Here is a 19,169-nt window from a genome sequence, read left to right as displayed (position 1 = left end):
GACAGAGAGAGAGAGACACAGCAAGAGAGGGAACACCAGCAGGGAGAGTGGGAGAGGGAGAAGCAGGCTTCCCGCTGGGCAGAGAGCTCGATGCCGGGCTCCATCCCAGGACCCTGAGATCATGACCTGAGCCGAAGACAGATGCTTAACGACTGAGCCACCCAGGTGCCCCAAAGAATTTGCTTTTAATGAGGAGTGGCATTCAGAAGAAGAAGACCTACTAATGAGAATAAGCAGATTAGAGGGAGTTCTTCTCCAGGAGGAAAAAGCAAGGAATAAGAATCAGCCTATGAAGATAATGGGGTTGTAGTGAAATGGGTCAGTCAGACTCAAGAAATAAGACTAGGAACCAACATTGGGAAAGAACTGTACTCTGACCTAAAAGGGTCTCTGGACTGTCTTAATACAGATGGAGGGTAGAATAGCCATGGGACAGTGGCCCTCCATCTTAGATGCTAAGGCTCAAGGGCACACCTTGTAAGGGGATCTTATGGACCTCCAAACCTATGAAGTTCTTCTAGGACACCTGTAATATACATTGATGCACTATGTATGACTGTCCTTAACCCCATGACTGATCAAAATAAAACATACTTCAGTATAACCTAATAGGGGTAGGAAGTATTCTGAATATTTCTTGTGTCCTCCCTGTAGGAGAGAGGTGGGTCCAACAATATACAACACACAGTGGGAACCAGTCTTAGCACAAGCTTGTGAACTGAGACAGGGTCAATTGCTTTGTTCCAAACTGACTTGGAACCCAGTAATAACAGAATAAGGGCCAACTGTAACTAATACAATTGTATATGTGCAAGAGTTAATTCTGTTGAGGAGGCAAATTCCTCTGCAATTCTGACTAATCTGTTCTTTAATGAAACTGAGATGTATTAAGAACATACTACAACTGTAACCAACATGTAACAATGATATTGTTGGTAACATTCATGACCTATATAAAAAAGTCTAAAAATAATACTGGTGATAATCAAATGTATCAGGAGATTGAATTAAAGCCTCCTCAGAATATAATACGAAAAAGAATGGCCTGAGGAAAAACTACATTTCGCTCACCAACAGTTAACTCCTATGCTAAATAAGTTTATCAAGTTATAAGTTTATCATTAATTACAAATAGCAGTAAATCACAGAGTAAATGAATAACAAAATTAGTATAAGAATATGAAAATGTATGAAATGGCTTTGTAAGTCAGATTATTTATTTATATCTCTTCCTACTCCACACTAGCTCCCCCAAATTTTGGGCATATTCATAATGTTGTGATTGCTATGACCATCACATAAATGCTATACAAAGTATAGACAGCCAAACAAATATGACTGCTTTGCTGTAGGAGAGCACAGGCCAAAGGCTAGAGGGTGGCCTGTATATAGTGAAGAAGCATCTCTACCCAAGAGATGTGGCCTAGATGTCAGTTACTAAGAGGTGATCTCTAGGCCTTTGGAATGTCTTGATTGATAAGAGCCTTTGTTTGCCTGAGGACTTTGGCCACTGAACAGTCTAATAATGAGATTTATGATGGGTACTTTGGGCATTTCAGTATCATCAGTTGCAACGTGCGGAAGAAGTGATAACTATAGGTTATCCGTGTCCAACTATAGGTTATCCAATGTCCAGGAGGAAATAAAGACTAAAGCTCAGGTATGTAAACAGTATATAAACTGAGCTCCAATAAAAACTATGGACAGCAAAGACTTGGGTGAGCTTCTCTGGTTGTTAAAACTCTGCATAGTGTTGCTCATTGTGGCTGGAAAAATAGAATGATGTCCATGACTTCACAGTCCATGTTGTGGACCTCTCCTATACTCTGTGCCCTATGAATCTCTTCCATTGGCCAATTTTAATCTTCAGCCTTTCTCTGTAGTAAACTGCAGGCACCCATATCACAGTTTTCAGTGAGTTCTAGGAGTCCTTTTAGTGACTTTTCAAACCTGAGAATGGGTTAGGGAAACCCTCAAACTTACAATTGGTGTAAGGGACGGTGATCTTCTGGAGACTCCCCTAAAACTGTACAGTTGGCAGTACACTGCAGTGCTATACTAAGGATTTTATTTATATACTTTGCTGCTTAACTTTCACAATAACTTTATATGGTAGGTACTACTATTATGAAGACTGTGAGACATAGAATAAATAACTCCAGTTCATCCTGCTATTAACCACAAATGGCAAAGTAGGGATTTGAAGGAGGAAATTCAACATCAAGACTTACACTCTTAATATATTACACTGCATTCCTAGATGACTGCTAAGGTTTTCTTTTTCAACAAATACATTGTCTAAATCTATGACTAGAAGATCTCCAAGGTCACATCAAGCCATATAAATCCAAGCAAATAGTAATTCAGATGGAATTAAAAACAAACCTTAAATAAAGTTTCAGTATATTTTATTTTGTTGTTGTTTGAATTGTTATTTTTATTAGAAAGGGGTTTTTTTTTTTATTTATTTAAAATTTATTTATTTTAGAGAGAGAGCGATTGAGTGAGAGCACGAGCAGGAGGGGCAGAGGGAGAGACAATCTCAAGCAGACTCAGCATGGAGCCTGACATGGGGCTTTATCTTATGACCAGGAAATCACAATCTGAGTAGAAACCAAGAGTTGGACACTTAACTGACTGTGCCACCTAGGAACCCCAGAAAGTTTTATTCTTTGTATTATTAAGGATATTAAAAATGCTGTATTAACAAAATTTAAAAGGTAACTGTCAAAGTATATTCACAGAAGACAAAACAAATTTACTAAAAGAATTCATTTGAAGAAAATCATTTCCAAAATAAAAAATACATGATAAAGTCATTATATTAAATTTCTAATTTCTTGGGAAATAATAGCTATTTCTATTGAAAAGAAAAATTAAGTCAGGCATAATCCCATCTTTTTAAAAAAATGATTTTAATTAGTTGATAATACTTTCTAAGTATATAATTTTGTCACCACTATAATCAAGATTTTTTTACTTGAATTTTATTTGTCCATGCTTCTCTAAAGTATTCATAATTATAATTTTTAAAAGCTGCATAATATCTGATTAATTTAACAATATTCACAAATTGTGGTGGGACTATAATGAACATCTTTCTGCATATAACATTTTGCCTTTCTTTTTTGTATCTGCAGGCCTACCACGCTGTCTTGCTCATATAAGGTGTGTGATAAACATTAGCTGAACTGAATTTAATTTTTACTTTTTAAAAATTGTTTTGTAAGAATAATTTCCTAAGAGAAGAATTAATGAATCAAAGAGGATGAACCTCCTTGTGGTCCTTACAACATAATACTTTCCCCCAAAATAATATCATTTATGACCCACAAGAAAAGGATAGATGTGCTCATCCACTGCAGTCTGTCAGTATTAGCTTTTATCATTTAAAAAGTTTGATACTTAACTACACGTAATTTGATCTCATAAAGTATTTTACTTTGCAGAGAAATAATAATCCTGAAGGTATAGTGTCTTTACTACTGCTTCATTATTTACCAAAGTACAAAGAACTGTAAAACTAATAATTCTAACTCTGGAAACTCAATTATCAATACGTAAAAACTCTTTAAATGAATTTAATTCAAAGTTCACTTCAGAGTTGGAATGTGACATGGGTTCCCATTTCAATAAAATTCGGTTGAGGTCATAATCTAAAAACCAAGTTTGTGAATGTAACAGCCAGATATAAAGGTTATTTTGTCCCAAAGAATAGTGAATTCTATTCTAATCTGAGAGGGTTTCTTTCAGAACAGAGAACAACTAAAAGGTACTTTCACTAGGCAAATAATGTACAGGCACTATATTGATAAACATTTACATGTTTATGATTTGATCACAATTCCTAATCAAACCAGAATAATCTATCTAATGAAGTTGAAAAGTTGCACTGAGAAGAAGGAGAAGTCTGTTTCCTAAAACTCACTCCAGAATATCTATTACAGATTAGAATACTTAGTTGGCAATAAAGTTTTAAGTTCTTTCCTTCTGCATCTGAAAAAAAACCCATTTTGGGTAATTTTACATCCCCTCCTCTCCTCCATGACAATTTAAGATCTCACATTTATATCTGATTAGAATGAGGGCATCTATTATAAGCATTTTTATTATTTGTCTTTGCCTACCTGCCATGTTTAAAATTGGTAACTTACATACTTTTAGCATAGCTCGCTGATTATGCTTTCCTTTCATTTGATCTTGGTATAAAGTAACAGCCAGAAAACTTGCTATAATTCCCAATAAAATCCTTTTTCACTAGCTGGAGGAGAATAAATTCATCACTTTAAAATAAGCATTTATTCACTAAGATAGATAAAGCACTGTGCTAGACTTCTAGGAATGATTCAGAGATGACTAAGACATGATTCCTGGGAAAGACAGACATGCAAACAAATAGGTGTAATACAAAGCAGAGGTGCTAGTTGTTAAAACAGAGGTACAAACAAAGTTCTACAGGAACACAGGATGGTGAGATTAATTCTGGGTGGGGTGATCTGGAAGGCTGAGCCAGGAGAAAAGTAGTAGAAAACTCTGCCCCTTAGAAAATGCAGCAGTGTTACAGCCCAGCTGGGTTAGGGTCGAAGCCCCACTCCCCACAGAAGGTTTTCCTAAAGGAGATGGAGCCAGGGCCCTAATCCAGTTAGGTAGGTTATTCGTTGATTTCAATTATGAATGCCAACACTTTCTTTCCCTGGTGCAGATAAATGGGATTTCATGAGTATTTTACTTTACTTTAAAAAAATGAAATTTAACAATATATTAAGTAACTTACATAAAAATGTAAGACACCTTGGCTTTCATCATCAGAATAGCCTCAGGTGGTACCCTGATCATACAGGACCAAGTCATCCCCCCCCCCAAAAAAAGACACCACTTCAGCATGTTATATAGGTGGTGCTCCAATGTATGTTTTGCTATCGATATACTGGAAAGAAAGATGAAGAGACAATTCCAGAGAACTGGGTATTATACTATCCTATATTTTGTTGAAGTTTTAATTTTTAAATTTTTAAAATAAACTTTAGAAAAGGTTAATGAGACAACAGAATTTTTTTTGTTATGTCATAATTTCAAGAACCAGCAGGTACACTGCCAGTTTCTACTGATTTCTTAGAATAAGTAGAAAATATAATATGCAATATTTAACAGGTACCACACGAGGGGTGAAACTAGAAAGAGGATAATACAAACATATGTTTAAGTACAAAAGAACATGAAAGCAAGTATCATGTACACAGAATTAGAAACATTAAATTTGTAGAGAATTAAAGACAAGAATATTAGTTTCCGCTGTTTAATTCTTCCCCACCCCATGCTTAATTCTATTGCCATTTCATATGTAACCCAAAAATTTCTCAAATTTGTAGATATATTTATTATATTTATTCTGCTATATGAATTTAAAAACTCTGAATTTCATAACTGCTGTTTATAGATATCGTTACACAAGCCTTATTTTAATGAACAGTAGAGAAACAATACAATCTCAGTTATGTGTACTAAACATAAATGGGTGTTTGCAGAAGTCTCATGAAACTTAAAAATGATTATTTTCTAAAGTATACCAAGCATTGTCATTTCAATTATTTGTTCCATTCATTTTTACAACCTCCTGAAACAAAGAAAGGAAAGAAACAGGAAGAAAGGAAAGAAAACACATCCTGACTGTCTGAATTAAGGAAGATATCTCATTATATAGATGTCCTTTAAATATAAGTATACAATTCAAAAAGACTTGCTATCATAAAATGAGCTGAGCAAACCTTGAGACAAATACAAAAAGGATTATAGTATCTCTAATAATATAAAGAAAGCTTACAACAAATACTAGAAAAACACAAAATCCTAATAATTAATTGAAAAAAGACAATCACAAAAATACAAGTTGCTAATAAGTATGAATATTTATCCCATTAAAGAAATGCAAATTAAAACAATGAAATAGTATTTTAAAATATCAAATTAGTAGATATAAAAATTACAACATTCACTTCTGTACTCAAGTTGTAAAAATCCTTTTTTTAAATGTTTGGATTTTCAAATAAGACAATCTGAAAATCAGTAATCAATGTTTGTGGGGGGTGGGAGTGAGGTGGGGGCTTAGGATGAGGGTCAGATGAAAGCACTCACACACTGACTGGGGACAATGGCAGTAAGTATTTGTGGAGAGTATCAGGAGGTTTTTATATATTTTTTTCAAGTTCATACCCTCTGACCAGTAATTCTACTACTATGAATCTAAATTTTTAAAATAATCAGAGATGCAAAGATATACATATTTATCACAATAATATTTACCAGTTATTTATAATCACAAAAAAATTAGGAACAAAACCAAACATTAGGGAAATGGATCATTACAGGATGAAATATTATGTAGTCATTAAAAACTTAAAATTATTACCTGTGAGGAGGAATGAATACAATGAAATATCAAGTAAAAAAAGCAGGATCTACAATTTTAATGCAGTCTTAGCTAAAACTATGATTAGAAAGCAGAGATTTTATATCCTGTTACTTATTTATTAGTTTTAATACATGGGAAGGCACATAAAATCTTTAGGGGTTTTTATATGTAAGATCACATCATCTGCAAACAGATATAACTTTACTTCTTCCTTTCTAGTTTAGATGCCTTTTTTTTCTTTTTCTTGTCTACCTGCTCTGGCTAGAACTTCCAATACTATGTTGATCAGAAAAGTGCCCTCTTGGTCTTATTCCCAATCTTAGAAGAAAAGCTTGCAGTCTTTCACAATTGAGTATCATGTTAAGCTAAGCAGAAGGATATAAAATCAACACATAAAAATCAGCTGTGTTTCTATATTCTAATAATGAACAATCTGAAAATGAAATTATCAAATTGATCCCATTTACAATAGCATCAAAAAGAGTAAATTACTTAAAAATTGACCAAGTAAGTGAAAGACCTGTATACTGAAAACTACAAAACACTGCTAAAAAAAAATTTAAAGAAAATACAAATAAATGGAAAGACATCTGTGGTCATGAACTGAAAGGCTTATTATTGTTAAGATTTCAATACCACCCAAAGTAATCTACAGATTCAATGCAACCTTTATCAAAATTCCACAGTTTCAGGCTGAAGTAGGGAAGTATCCATCCTGAAACTCTTTTGGAATTACAAAGGACACTGAATGGCCAAAACAGTCTTGAAAAAAAACAAAGTTGGAGTACTCACATTTCCTGATTTCAAAACTTACTACAAAGCTACATGGGGTGCCTGGGTGGCTCAGTCATAGTTGAGCATCCAACTTATAATTTCAGCTCATGTCATGATATTGAGCTCTGTATGGGGCTCTGCACTAAGTGAGAAGTTGGCTTGGGATTCTCTCTCCCTCTCCTTATGCCACTCCCTCCCATTAGCATGCACTCTCTCTCTCTCTCAAATAAATAAATAAATCATCAAAAAATTTTACTACAAAGCTACAGTAATCAAAGCAGTGTGGTACAGGCATAAACACAGATATGTAGACTGATAGAATACAGAACACAGAAATAAACACTTGCATATAAGGTCAAATAATTTTTGCACAAGGTGCCAAGACCATTCAAAAGAAAAAGGAAAGTCTTTTTAACAAATGGTAATAGGAAAACTGGATATCAACAAGCAAATGAAAGAAGCTGAACACTCACCTAATACCATAAGCAAAAATTAGCTCAAAACAGATCAAAAGCCTACATATAAAGCCTAAAACGAGAAAACTCCTAGAAGAAAAGATACAATAAAAGCTTCATGATGTTGGATTTGGCAATGATTTCTTGGCTATGACACCAAAGGTATGGGTAACCAAAAAAATAAATAAACTGGATTTTATGAATATTAAAAATTTTGTACATCAAAAGACACTGTCAACAGAGTAAAAAGGCAACCACAGAATGGAAGAAAATGTTTGCAGATTCCATCTAATAAGGGATTAATATCCAGAATATATAGAGAACTCCTAGAACTAAACAAATAAAAACAACCTGATTAAAAAATGGGCAAAACTTGAATAGACATTTCTTCAACGAAGATAAACAAATAGCATATAAGCAAAAGAAAAGATGCTCAATACCACTAACCATTAGGGAAATGTAAATCAAAACCACAAGGAGGTACTACTACCTCACACCCATTAGGATGGCTATTATCAAAAACTAAAACCAACAAGTATTGCCAAGAATGTAAAACAGTACAGCTGCTATGGAAAACAGTATGGCAGTTACTCAAAAGTTTTAAAAATACAATTACCATATGATCCAGCAATTCTACTTCTTCAGCAATTGTCAAAAGAATTGAAAGCATGGTCTCAATGAGATATATGTACACCTGTGTACATAGCAGCATTACTCACAACAGCCAAGAGGTGGAAGCGACATAAGGGCCCCTCAACAGACAAATGAATAAATAAAATGCGGTACATACATAATGAAATATTATTCAGCCTTATAAAGGAAGGAAATTCTCATACAGGTACTAAATAAAAATAAACCTCGCAGACATTATGCTGAAATAGGCCAGTCATGAAAAGACAAATACCAGATGATTCCTCTTCTATTGAGGTAGGCAGAGTAGTCAAAATCCCAGAGACAGAAAATAAAATGGTAGCTGCCAGGAGCTGGGAAGAAGGAATGGGGAGTTGCTGTTCAATAGGAACAGAGTTTCAGTTCTGCAAGATGGAATAAGTTCTATAGATGGATGATTGTACAACAGTGTGAATATACTCAATGCCACTGAACTTTATACTTAAAAATGATTAAAGTGGAAAATTTTATGTTAAGCATATTTTACCATATTTTTAAAAATTCTTTAATTCTATAGTGGAAAAAAAAGCAGAGAAATACTTTATAAGAAAATTTGTCAAAATATGTCATGCTTGGTGATGAAAATAGATTTATGATTTTCTACCTTATGCCATTTAGCATTTTCCAATTTTTTAATGTGTACCCTTTTTTTGTATAAGAAAAAACAAGCTGAATTTTTTAAAAAGAGGTTACATAATTAAATATTTTGTGAGGTTAAAAGGTTTTCAACAGAAATTTCTAAAATAATGACAAAAATTATTATTAAACAATATTTTCTAATTAAAATTTTCTCCAAAATCAGTAATTTATGAATATATAGGAATTCACCTTGATTTTAATAATTACCTCTAAGACAGGACAAAGGGTTTCTCAAGTTCTGTTTATTCTTTAACCGTGATACTGAGGCATACTTTCTGGTATTATTGTTACTGCTTCCTGCTTTTGAGGCTTTTCATATAAAATTCACATAAATGTCAAGTTTTAACCAATTCTTGAGTTAAAGTTTATAAAATAAAAAAACATGTTAGTCATGGCTTTAAAATCTTCATATTAACAATTCAATATATTCATCCAACAAATATTTCTTAAAATCTACCATGGATAAAATTATCTTATTTTGCTAGAGTATTCAAAGTATCTTACCAAAACTATAGCTCATAGATATCATCTTCCATCTTTTGAAATTATATGTATTTTCTTTTAAAAACATTAGTTCATTTCATTCTCTTTTTCCCTCCCTGCATTTTCTTTTTAACCACTTACCTCCTAAGACTTTTAAAGGTCTAACCTACTAAAAAAGAAAATATTTAAGCACTACAATTATTAACAAGAAAAACTACTCTTGTAAATAGTTAATTTATGCTTAAAAACATCTGAAAGTACGTACTCTCATGGTACTTATACCAAATACCTGAAATAATGTTTTAATGGCTTTAAAAATATTTATTTGATATCAATGTAAGAAAATGATTTCATTCAAATATATACAGCCCAATGGTTAAACAGATATGGCTTTCTTCCTAATAGAACTATCTTATTTAGTTGGTATGTTTCTTTTCTTTTTTCTTTTCTTTTCTTTTAACGTAATCTCCACACGTAATGTGGGGATTGAACTCACAACTCAGAAATCAAGAGTGGCATGTTCTTCCGACTCAGCCAGACAGGCTTCCTTAGTATGTTTCTTTTACAAAACTCCTCAAACTAGCTGAGAATTTTGTGAAAACTGTATTTCTCAAATAGAATATTTTCTGATTTTAAGTAATTTTACCTATTACGTGAATATATAACTTCACATTAAATATCTACTTTCACCCACAATGAATTCAATTTTTATTAAATTTAATAAACGAAGAAAAATAACATGCTATTGAATGCTTTATGAAAAGTACCTTCTTATCATCTACCTACAAAGTCTCAGTCTTGTAAAATTGTTCCACATTACACACAAACTAGTCAACTATTTGTTAGTAACCTTTAATCCAATTTATATGTTTCTCCTAACTGGATAAACTATTTCTAGACTAAATATGCTAAGAGAGTACTAACAAAAAGAACATATAAAGCTGTTTAACAAAATAAAAGCCATACTTTGATATTTCTGCCAGATACTTCAGAGCCTCTTCAGGAATAATCTATGATCACCAAGATAAATCTGAACTTACATTCAGTTCCTGTTCTTTTAAAACAAACAACTGAGAATGTTTAATCAAACAGGAATAGATCTTACCAATGCAGGCCACTGAATTTGTTTGCTCTTTGATCCCTGAGTCTGGCTAGGGTCGATCCTTCTGGCCCAGATTAAGTGGTATTCCACCAAGAAAGTTGAAAAATCTTCATATACTTTAACCCACTCTCGTTTATCCCATTCAAGATCATCAAATTCCACATACACCTATAGAAAAGAAAACATAAAACTCCATGAGCAATGCAGAATGTGATATATATATATATTTTTTAAAGATTTATTTATTTTAGAAAGGGAGAGAGCTAGTGGGGGAGAGGCAGAGGGAGACGGAGGTCTCAAGGAGACTGTGAGCTGAGCACGGAGTCCAATGCAGGGCTCAATGTCATAACACTGAGATTGTAACCTGAGCCAAAACCAAGAGTTGGATGCTAAACCAACTGTTATCCAGGAGCCCCCAGAGTAGGTTACTTTAAAATAAAGGCATGAAGTTGAATTAGAAAGGACACTAACAAATACATTATCTGAATTAACATTTCTCTTAAAATCACTATTTAACTAACTTTCTCATTAACCACATTAGAACTCCCTACTTGTTGTATGTCAAGAAGATAAACCATACATTTATTAAGTAAAGCAAATTACACAATGTTAGTCAGTACAGACTGGCTGATATCTACTAAAGACATACTAAAGACTGTGGATACTGATGACTCTAGAAGCAGAGGTTGGGAAATACTAACTACTTTAGGCTTTGCAAACTATATGGTCTCTGTCATACCTTCTTACCTCTGATTTTATAATACAAAAGCAGCCACAGATATTATGTAAACAAATGGGTTTGGCTTCGTTCCAATAAAACTTTACTTACAAAGACAGGTGGCAATTCAAGGATGGTTCAACATGTAACAATCAGTGCAATATACCATATTAACAGAATGGAGGAAAAAATACTACATGATCCTCTTGCTTGACACAGAAAAACCATTTGACACAATCAACATTTTGCATGATTAAAAATATTCCAACTAGGAATAAAAGGAAGCTACTCCAACACAATGATGGTAATACTGAAAACCCCACAAGTAACAGCATACTCAATGGTGAAAGCCTGAAAGCTTTACCTCTAAAATAGAAACATCAATGTTAATATTTGGAAAACCAAAGCGGACTCTCTTACACCCATTCATTCAACCCCTTCTTCTCCCACTTTCATCCTTTTTCATTCACTACCTAAGATGATCTCTTCATAGAGCTGTCTTCCCTACTACGTTGTAAGTTTTGTTGGAGGCATTCTTGTTTTCTTCTTCCACCCATCTTCTGCTCCCTTACATCTGAAGTGTTTCACTTTCCCCTCATTTAAATCCTGTTCTTCTGACCTCACCCAAGTTCTTCCAAAATGTTTATAACTCCCACTTTCACTCAAACTTACCTTTGAACTTCTACAAGAAGTTATTTTTCATATAGTTTATTTAGTATATAATCAGATTCTGCCCTATATTCTTCAAATACCATGAGAATATTTTTATATTATGGCTGCAAACTCACTGAGGGTAAAGATGATACAGTATCCCGTACAGTGCTGCACATATGCAAAGTACTTAATAAATATTAAATATCTCCTGACTCTTAAAATCACTGACTTTTAAACATGGACACAAACTAGTATTATATTTGGTTCTGAGGTCTTTGTGCTGCTGCTCACTAGGAAGCTAGTTAGATATACTTACCTGTTAGAACTGTGAAAGAAGAATACACTGTTCAAGCAGTTAACACCTATTCCAAGTTATCTATGTCAAGTCAGAGCAGGAGCCCAAGTCAAGGAAGGAGCCAACAAAACTACTGACTTCTTCTAAAAATGTATCCTAAGGTGTTCAGGAGGTCTACCTGATGATATGCAAAGTTTCAAACTATACCAATTTCTGTACGACTTAAAATCTTGTAAGAGTATGTAATCACTAAATTGTCGTGTAAATGGGCTTTTGAAAACTACAGAAAAGTGAAGCAGAGACAATGCTCAGGAAAACCTGAGTGGTATCTTTGTTTTCCCCTCATGGACAATATATATGGTCTTACTGACAAAATATTTCAGTCAAGAACCTAAAGAGCCAAGGTTTTAAACATTTCCCTACCATAAAGGGTATTATTTCAATGTAAATTCTTCCAGATATAAAACCCTTGATAAAAAATTGAAGTTTTCAGCATGAAGTGAACTTTTTTTTTTTTAAGATTTTATTTATTTATTTGACAGTGATAGAGACAGCCAGCAAGAGAGGGAACACAAGCAGGGGGAGTGGGAGAGGAAGAAGCCAGGCTCTCAGCAGAGGAGCCCAATGTGGGGCTGGATCCCAGGACTCCGGGATCACACCCTGAGCCGAAGGCAGACGCTTAAGGACTGAGCCACCAAGGCGCCCCTGAAGTGAACTTTCTAAACTCATGGCTTATCTTGCATGGACAGTGTCACTGACAGTTTTAGGAATCCACTAGGACCCTGGGGACAAAGGAAATGAAATTCTTTTCCTTTGCTGTATAGCCAACTTACCTTCATATTATCAAAACAGTGAAGTGTTTGAATGTCAACAGATAGATAGACAGAAACTAAATAAGCTAGCCTATTATTGTTTCATGGATTCTGGCAAAAGACATGAGTCTCCTAAGACTTTATGACTTAGAGCAAAAGCTACTTACTACTTAAAGCAAAGTAAAAGCGTGCTGCTTGTGTTGACCCCTCATGCCTCCTAAGACCCACGGAAAGGATGCCAAGAGCCCAAAGATATATACCTATGCACACAGAGAGTTGTGTCACAGAAGAGGAACACTGATCTTGGCTGGGAGACGGGAGGAGGGGTTCCCCTTGTATAATAAATAGAAGCAAGCATGATATTTGGAGGAAGTTATTACTTCACCCTTCATTGTTGCTCACTGCAAACACAACTCTGAGAAATGGCCCAAGAAAAGAGTGGTCAGGGTTTCCCATGCTTGGTATATCTAGCAAGAACATGCAGGGATGCTCAGTGCCCATGCTGGATTCTCTATACCAATATAGGTAAGATTTTGTAAGTTGGCTAACTGAATGAGTAACTAATTCAGCATTATGGTATATTGGTAGGTATGTGGGGTGAGGTTTGGGGAGGCATAGTTTCTTTCCATTAAGCTGCAAACCTACCAAAAACACTGTATATACTTACTTGGTTGTTTAGTTTTATGTTACTTTATATTGACTCCCACCTTGTTCACCTCTATTAGGTCCTTTGGCCTGCTTATTTCCTTCTTATTAACTAAAGATACAAGATCCTCGAGGGCAAGGATTAGTATGCCTTCATCTTTTTTTTTTTTTTTCATCTCTAGTACCTGGCATGGTGCCTAACAAACTAAAGTGCTCAGCAAATATTTTGACGACCCAGCATCATGTAAAACATATAACAAGTATGAATAAATGACTAATTTGAAAAAAAAAAGGAAAGAAAGAAAAGAAAAAAGGTCCTAAATGCAACATAAACACAGTTGCTTCATTTACTAATTAATCACTGCATTCATACTTAAGTAGAAAAAAAGAAAAGGAAGATTTCATTCAGTAAACACTTGACTGCATATTTGAGCCTATCATTATGAACACTGGGAATTCAGAAATAAGAGATATACATCAAGAATTAACAGCTATGGATATTGTGGTGATTACCATAAGAGTGAATATGATGTGAGAAAAAGGCTCAGCAAAATAATCATTAAAAATAATTATTTCATAGTGAACACGTGGTAAATACATCTTTTAGCTCAAGAAACAAAACAGTGATTTTGAAGAACTGGTCACTAGATAATTAAAAGACTGTCATATATCTTTTTTAATACATGACTTCTACAACAGATCTCAACATGCACAAATTCTCTATTTTATATATGCATACAGCAGACACTGAAAGAAAAGCTGTCAGACTGTCAGAGGAACCACTAGCAAGATGAAGGAACTATAAGCATCTGCCATGCGACACAGTTTCTGCTATGTGACCCATTAAATTAACCTAAACCCTTCAAACACAGGGCGCCTGGATGGCTCAATCAGTTAAGCATCTGACTTCAGCTCAGGTCATAATCTTGGGGCCCTGGGATTGAGCCCCACGTCGGGCCCCACATCTGGCTCCTACGTGCTCAGGGGTAGGGGGTTCTGCTTCTCCTTCTCCTTCTGCCCCTCCCCCCACCCAGTTCATGCTCTCTCTCTCAAATAAAAATGAAATCTTAAAAAATAAAAAATAAACTGTTCAAACACAATTATCATCTATATGGAAAATGTCTCTCTTCTCTTACATAGCTTGATTGCTTGAAAGTGGCAAATGGATTCTGGTCACTTGGACACCTACATTCAACTTACACATATCAAAATAATAGAATATTAAAGCTAAGAATTATTTTTATCTAAATTGTAATTTCAGCCCTGCCACTTTATTTTAGGTAAAGTAAGCCACAATCTTTATCTGCAAATGTTATACAGTTAATTTGGGAAAAATAATGTGGGAACAGTAAAAATATTAGCTATATAAAAATCTACTAATGCACCAATTTGAAACAATATTTCAGATTAGTATCATGGACATTTTTGGAGTTAAAATTCATTAATATTTATCACAAAATTTTTGAAAGGTCCTAGGAGAATCCCCTACTTATTTTCCTAGAATGATGAAATAAAAACAATGACCAATAACTAAAAGCTTGTATTCTCTAACAATATACTATTTTCACTGGTATTTATAAAGATGATTAAAATTGCACAACTATTGCCACTATAAAGTCAAGTGATAAAAACAAATTTAGTTATTTTTACCTTGGTATCAATAATAATACTAGTATTATCACACCAACGTGGTACACGATGGGCCTCACCTTTTTATGCACTCTAAAAGTAAAAGTGATCTGCATCATGTCATGTGAGAACAGTGATGGGATACAACTAGCTTCTAAAGAATTTTGTGTATTAAAAATAAAAGCATTAGACTATATTAACATTCCTCAAACTACAGTCTACATTATAGAATCATTATTTCTTTGTATATAAATAAGCACTACGGAAGCCAGATAAGTTATGAACAATCATGAACTAGTAAGTACAAATGTCTAATTTTATCAGAAGTCTTCTCGAGGTTTTTAATAATGCCAATGTTCACTGTCCATTATTAATAAGATTGTTTATACCACAAGATTTTCCCCATTTGTCCCTAAAATCTCCTATTATGAGATACCTAACAGAATATTGCTCTATAAAATAGCAATATGGAGGAAAAATGGACGAGTTTTCCACAAGATTTATCCATCTACAAATCTATATAAATAATTTGATGATAACCAATCCGGTGGGGGGACCAAAACCTGGTCATCTCCGCCCAAATACTGAAAAATTTCCAAACGTGGGGGTGGGGGCGCCAGGGTGGCAGAGTTGGTTAAGCATCCGACTCTTGATTTTGGCTCAGGTCCTGATCTCAGGGTCCTGGGATAGAGCCCCACGTTGGGCTCCGCCCAGCGCAGGCTCTCTCCAGATTCTCTCTTTCCCTCTCCCTCTGCCCCTCCTCTCACTAACTCACTCTCTTAAATAAATAAAATCTGTAAAAAATAAATTTTAAATGTGGTATTAAATTAATGAGATTTAGGATATAACATAAAGTCCTTTTAGACAATTATGTAAATAATGACACACAAATGATAATACCTAAGTTCTCTGTTTGTTCGATAGCACCACTGAACAAACTAAGAACTGCTGAATGGCTCAGAGGAGGAAAACTAAATATCATCTATATGGAAAATGTCTCTCTTCAGCAGTTCAGTTTTTTAGCATAAGGCAGCTTGACAGAAGAGTAGTTTCTAGACATTTAAAAAAGTGAAGGAGAGAGAGAAGCAGCTTGACTAAACAAAAAGGAAAAAGCCTTCCAGGAACTCAAATTCTGAGAATGCTTTTAAAGCATGAGAGTAAGTCAGTGAAGAAAGGTTTTCTATAGGTTAAGAAAAAAGGGATACCTGAGAGTAGTTTACATATCTGAAGATATGGATGTAACTAGAGAGTTTAAAGGAAAGGGACAGCAACTAAAAAGTCTCCAGGAAGAAAAATCCAAGTTAAATGCAAAGTCCTACATATTACAAATGCTTGTTCATAAATCTCCAACATAATTTATTTAGAAAAAGGCTCAAATTCTGGTTTTGATTTTTGACGCATGATTAGAGATTATACTAAGTATACTGTTTTTATAAAAAAGAGGTCAAATACTAAAGCTCCCATGATGTATATATAATTCCAGTTCCTAGGAGTAATTTTTAAAGTAGGTTGGAAATCTTAGGGGACAGCATGAATATCAATCATCTTCTAGGTAAATATTAGCTTCTGATTTCTTTTCCCTAGCAGTTGATTTTTAGCCTCTTAAACTCAGTGTGAGAGCTCCACAGTTTTGAAAATTTATACTCTCAATCACGCAACTGACAAATCTTTTCTGCCACTATTACTGCTATGAACGCCAATCCAGTCACTCCTCTCAGATATTTCTGTCCCAGCTACAAGAAGCTAAGGACTGAGGAGGGGAATGACAGGAAAAGAGGTATTCCTAAAATCATCCATTTAAAGTTAGAATATATAATTCCAATGAAACAACACTACAGGTACAGAATAAAAGAGCAGAATAATATTTTACAATAATATTACAACATGTGGTTTCAGTATTACACTTCACTTATTCTGTGGGATCAATGTACTTTAGGCTGGCTGACTACAGAACATAAGCAATGTTTAAAACATTATTTGTATAGAAAAACTTTCATTTAGTAAAAGATAACTGACTTAAAAACTTATTTGCAAAATATACCTACTCACACTTTAGTTTTAAAAAATGAATGTGCAAATTATAATACATACCATTTAATTATCCTATTTATAGAATTTGAAAGTATAGTTTCCATTACAGGTTGGGCTTTAAGAAATTCACAATCAGGAAAGTAAAATATCTGCCAAAATACTTACAGATTTTAGAGAATAAAGTTTGAACACATAAAAAAATGAGCAAAAACTGATAGTCTGACTTTAATTTAGAAGTAGTGTTTTTTTTTTTTTAAAGATTTTATTTATTTATTTGACAGAGATAGAGACAACCAGCAAGAGAGGGAACACAAGCAGGGGGAGTGGGAGAGGAAGAAGCAGGCTCCCAGCAGAGGAGCCTGATGTGGGGCTCGATCCCACAACGCCGGGATCACGCCCTGAGCCGAAGGCAGACGCTTAACCGCTGTGCCACCCAGGCGCCCCTAGAAATAGTTTTAAACAGCTTATCTATGGCAAACACTCTTGACAAAGAGCCAAAAAATAATCTTAATTCATAGATTCTATTCCCTGTTTTGCCAAACATTGATATTTTTTTATGTTATTTAAATTCTTATTATGTAGGATACATTATTTGATCTCTAGGATTCTAATTACATATATTATTTACCAACTGCTTTACAACCATTTGTTTTCATATGCATGTTGCAATTTACTCAAATATATTATACACTGTGGCTATAAAAAATAACAGTTCCTATTTTGATACATTACTATAAATATGTTCTTACAACATCTTTGTTTCATGCAATCATTCATGCACACATGCTTACAATTCTTGAAATGTGCCTACTATGTGTCAGTCACAATTCTGGACAAAATAAAATCTGCACATCTATGATTTTAAGATTTTTTACTTTAGTATGGCTATAGACATTCAATAATGATAAATCAGTGTAATGAGTGGGATAATACAAATATGCAGAGTATTACTTTAATAGCTTAGAGGAGAAAGTAACAAATATAGCCTGGATAAACTGGGAAAACCTAAATGACATAAGTGACATTTAAACAGGATTTGAAGAAAAAAGCAGGATTTAACAGATGAAGAAAGGGGAAATACTTTAAAAAAGGGAATACTATGCTTACGGGAAAGAAAATCAAGCACACTTGGAGAATATTCTAACTGACCTAGAGGAAAGGTGGTCTGGGTTCAGGTTATAGGAAATGAAATATGGAGTAGAGAAAATGTGGAGAATGAGAAATTCATAGGAAAGAAAATAAAAGCATATAAAATCTCAAACCTTACAGGCTACCAGAGGAAAAGAAACAAATGAACACAACTGAGAAGGAAAACAAAGTATAACGTCTAGAGAAGGTACTATTCCAATCAAAAAGGTAAGTTTCATATGAAAAGGCAAGTTAACATCTTCAAAGGCTGCAGACAAATTTTAAAAACCCACTGGACTGGACAATTAAGACACTATAAATTACTGGCATGTGATAAAAATCAGGGCTGAGGGTGAATTAAGAAGGATGAACATTTCCGCCTCCTTCCTCTGCATTAGGAGGATTTCTAAATATTCTAGCATATTAGAAAAATATCCAAGTGCTCCTTTTTCTGCCTGGGGAAAAGAAATAGGGACTTCCCTTCCACAGTATATACCAGGGACTATACAAATGTTCTTGACTATAGCCATGTGGTCTTTCATTAATTGAGCCTCAGAAGATAATGTAATTGGCAGTTAATCCAACGGGTAGCTGGGGCAACACAAAACCATCACTGGTATTCTTCTTTACAGATTGGCTGTTCCAATTAAATAACTTTTCTCTTTTTTTTAAACATTTTTAAAAGATCTATTTATTTGAGAGAGAGAGAGAAAGAGTGTGTGCACA

At 34.1% G+C, this 19,169-nt stretch overlaps 1 protein-coding gene across 4 annotated transcripts in view; it reads right to left on the bottom strand.

Moving 5' to 3' along the window:
* JMJD1C (jumonji domain containing 1C) overlaps window positions 1-19,169 on the bottom strand; it is a 321,235-nt gene that overhangs the window by 178,118 nt on the left and 123,948 nt on the right. For all 4 annotated transcript variants that reach the window (XR_005833243.1, XM_040624460.1, XM_040624462.1 and 1 more), the window contains exon 2: window positions 10,535-10,699. Coding sequence is in view for 2 of the 4 variants with exons in the window: in XM_040624462.1 (XP_040480396.1) it covers window positions 10,535-10,699 (165 nt within the window). In the remaining 2 variants the exon portion in view is untranslated. The remainder of the gene's footprint in view (window positions 1-10,534; window positions 10,700-19,169) is intronic.

The sequence above is a fragment of the Ursus maritimus genome, unplaced genomic scaffold, assembly GCF_017311325.1.
Source record: "Ursus maritimus isolate PB19 unplaced genomic scaffold, ASM1731132v1 scaffold_7, whole genome shotgun sequence".
NCBI classification, from domain to species: domain Eukaryota; kingdom Metazoa; phylum Chordata; class Mammalia; order Carnivora; family Ursidae; genus Ursus; species Ursus maritimus.
Note: the sequence above shows the minus strand (reverse complement) of the source record. Positions and strands in the feature narration are given on the sequence as shown.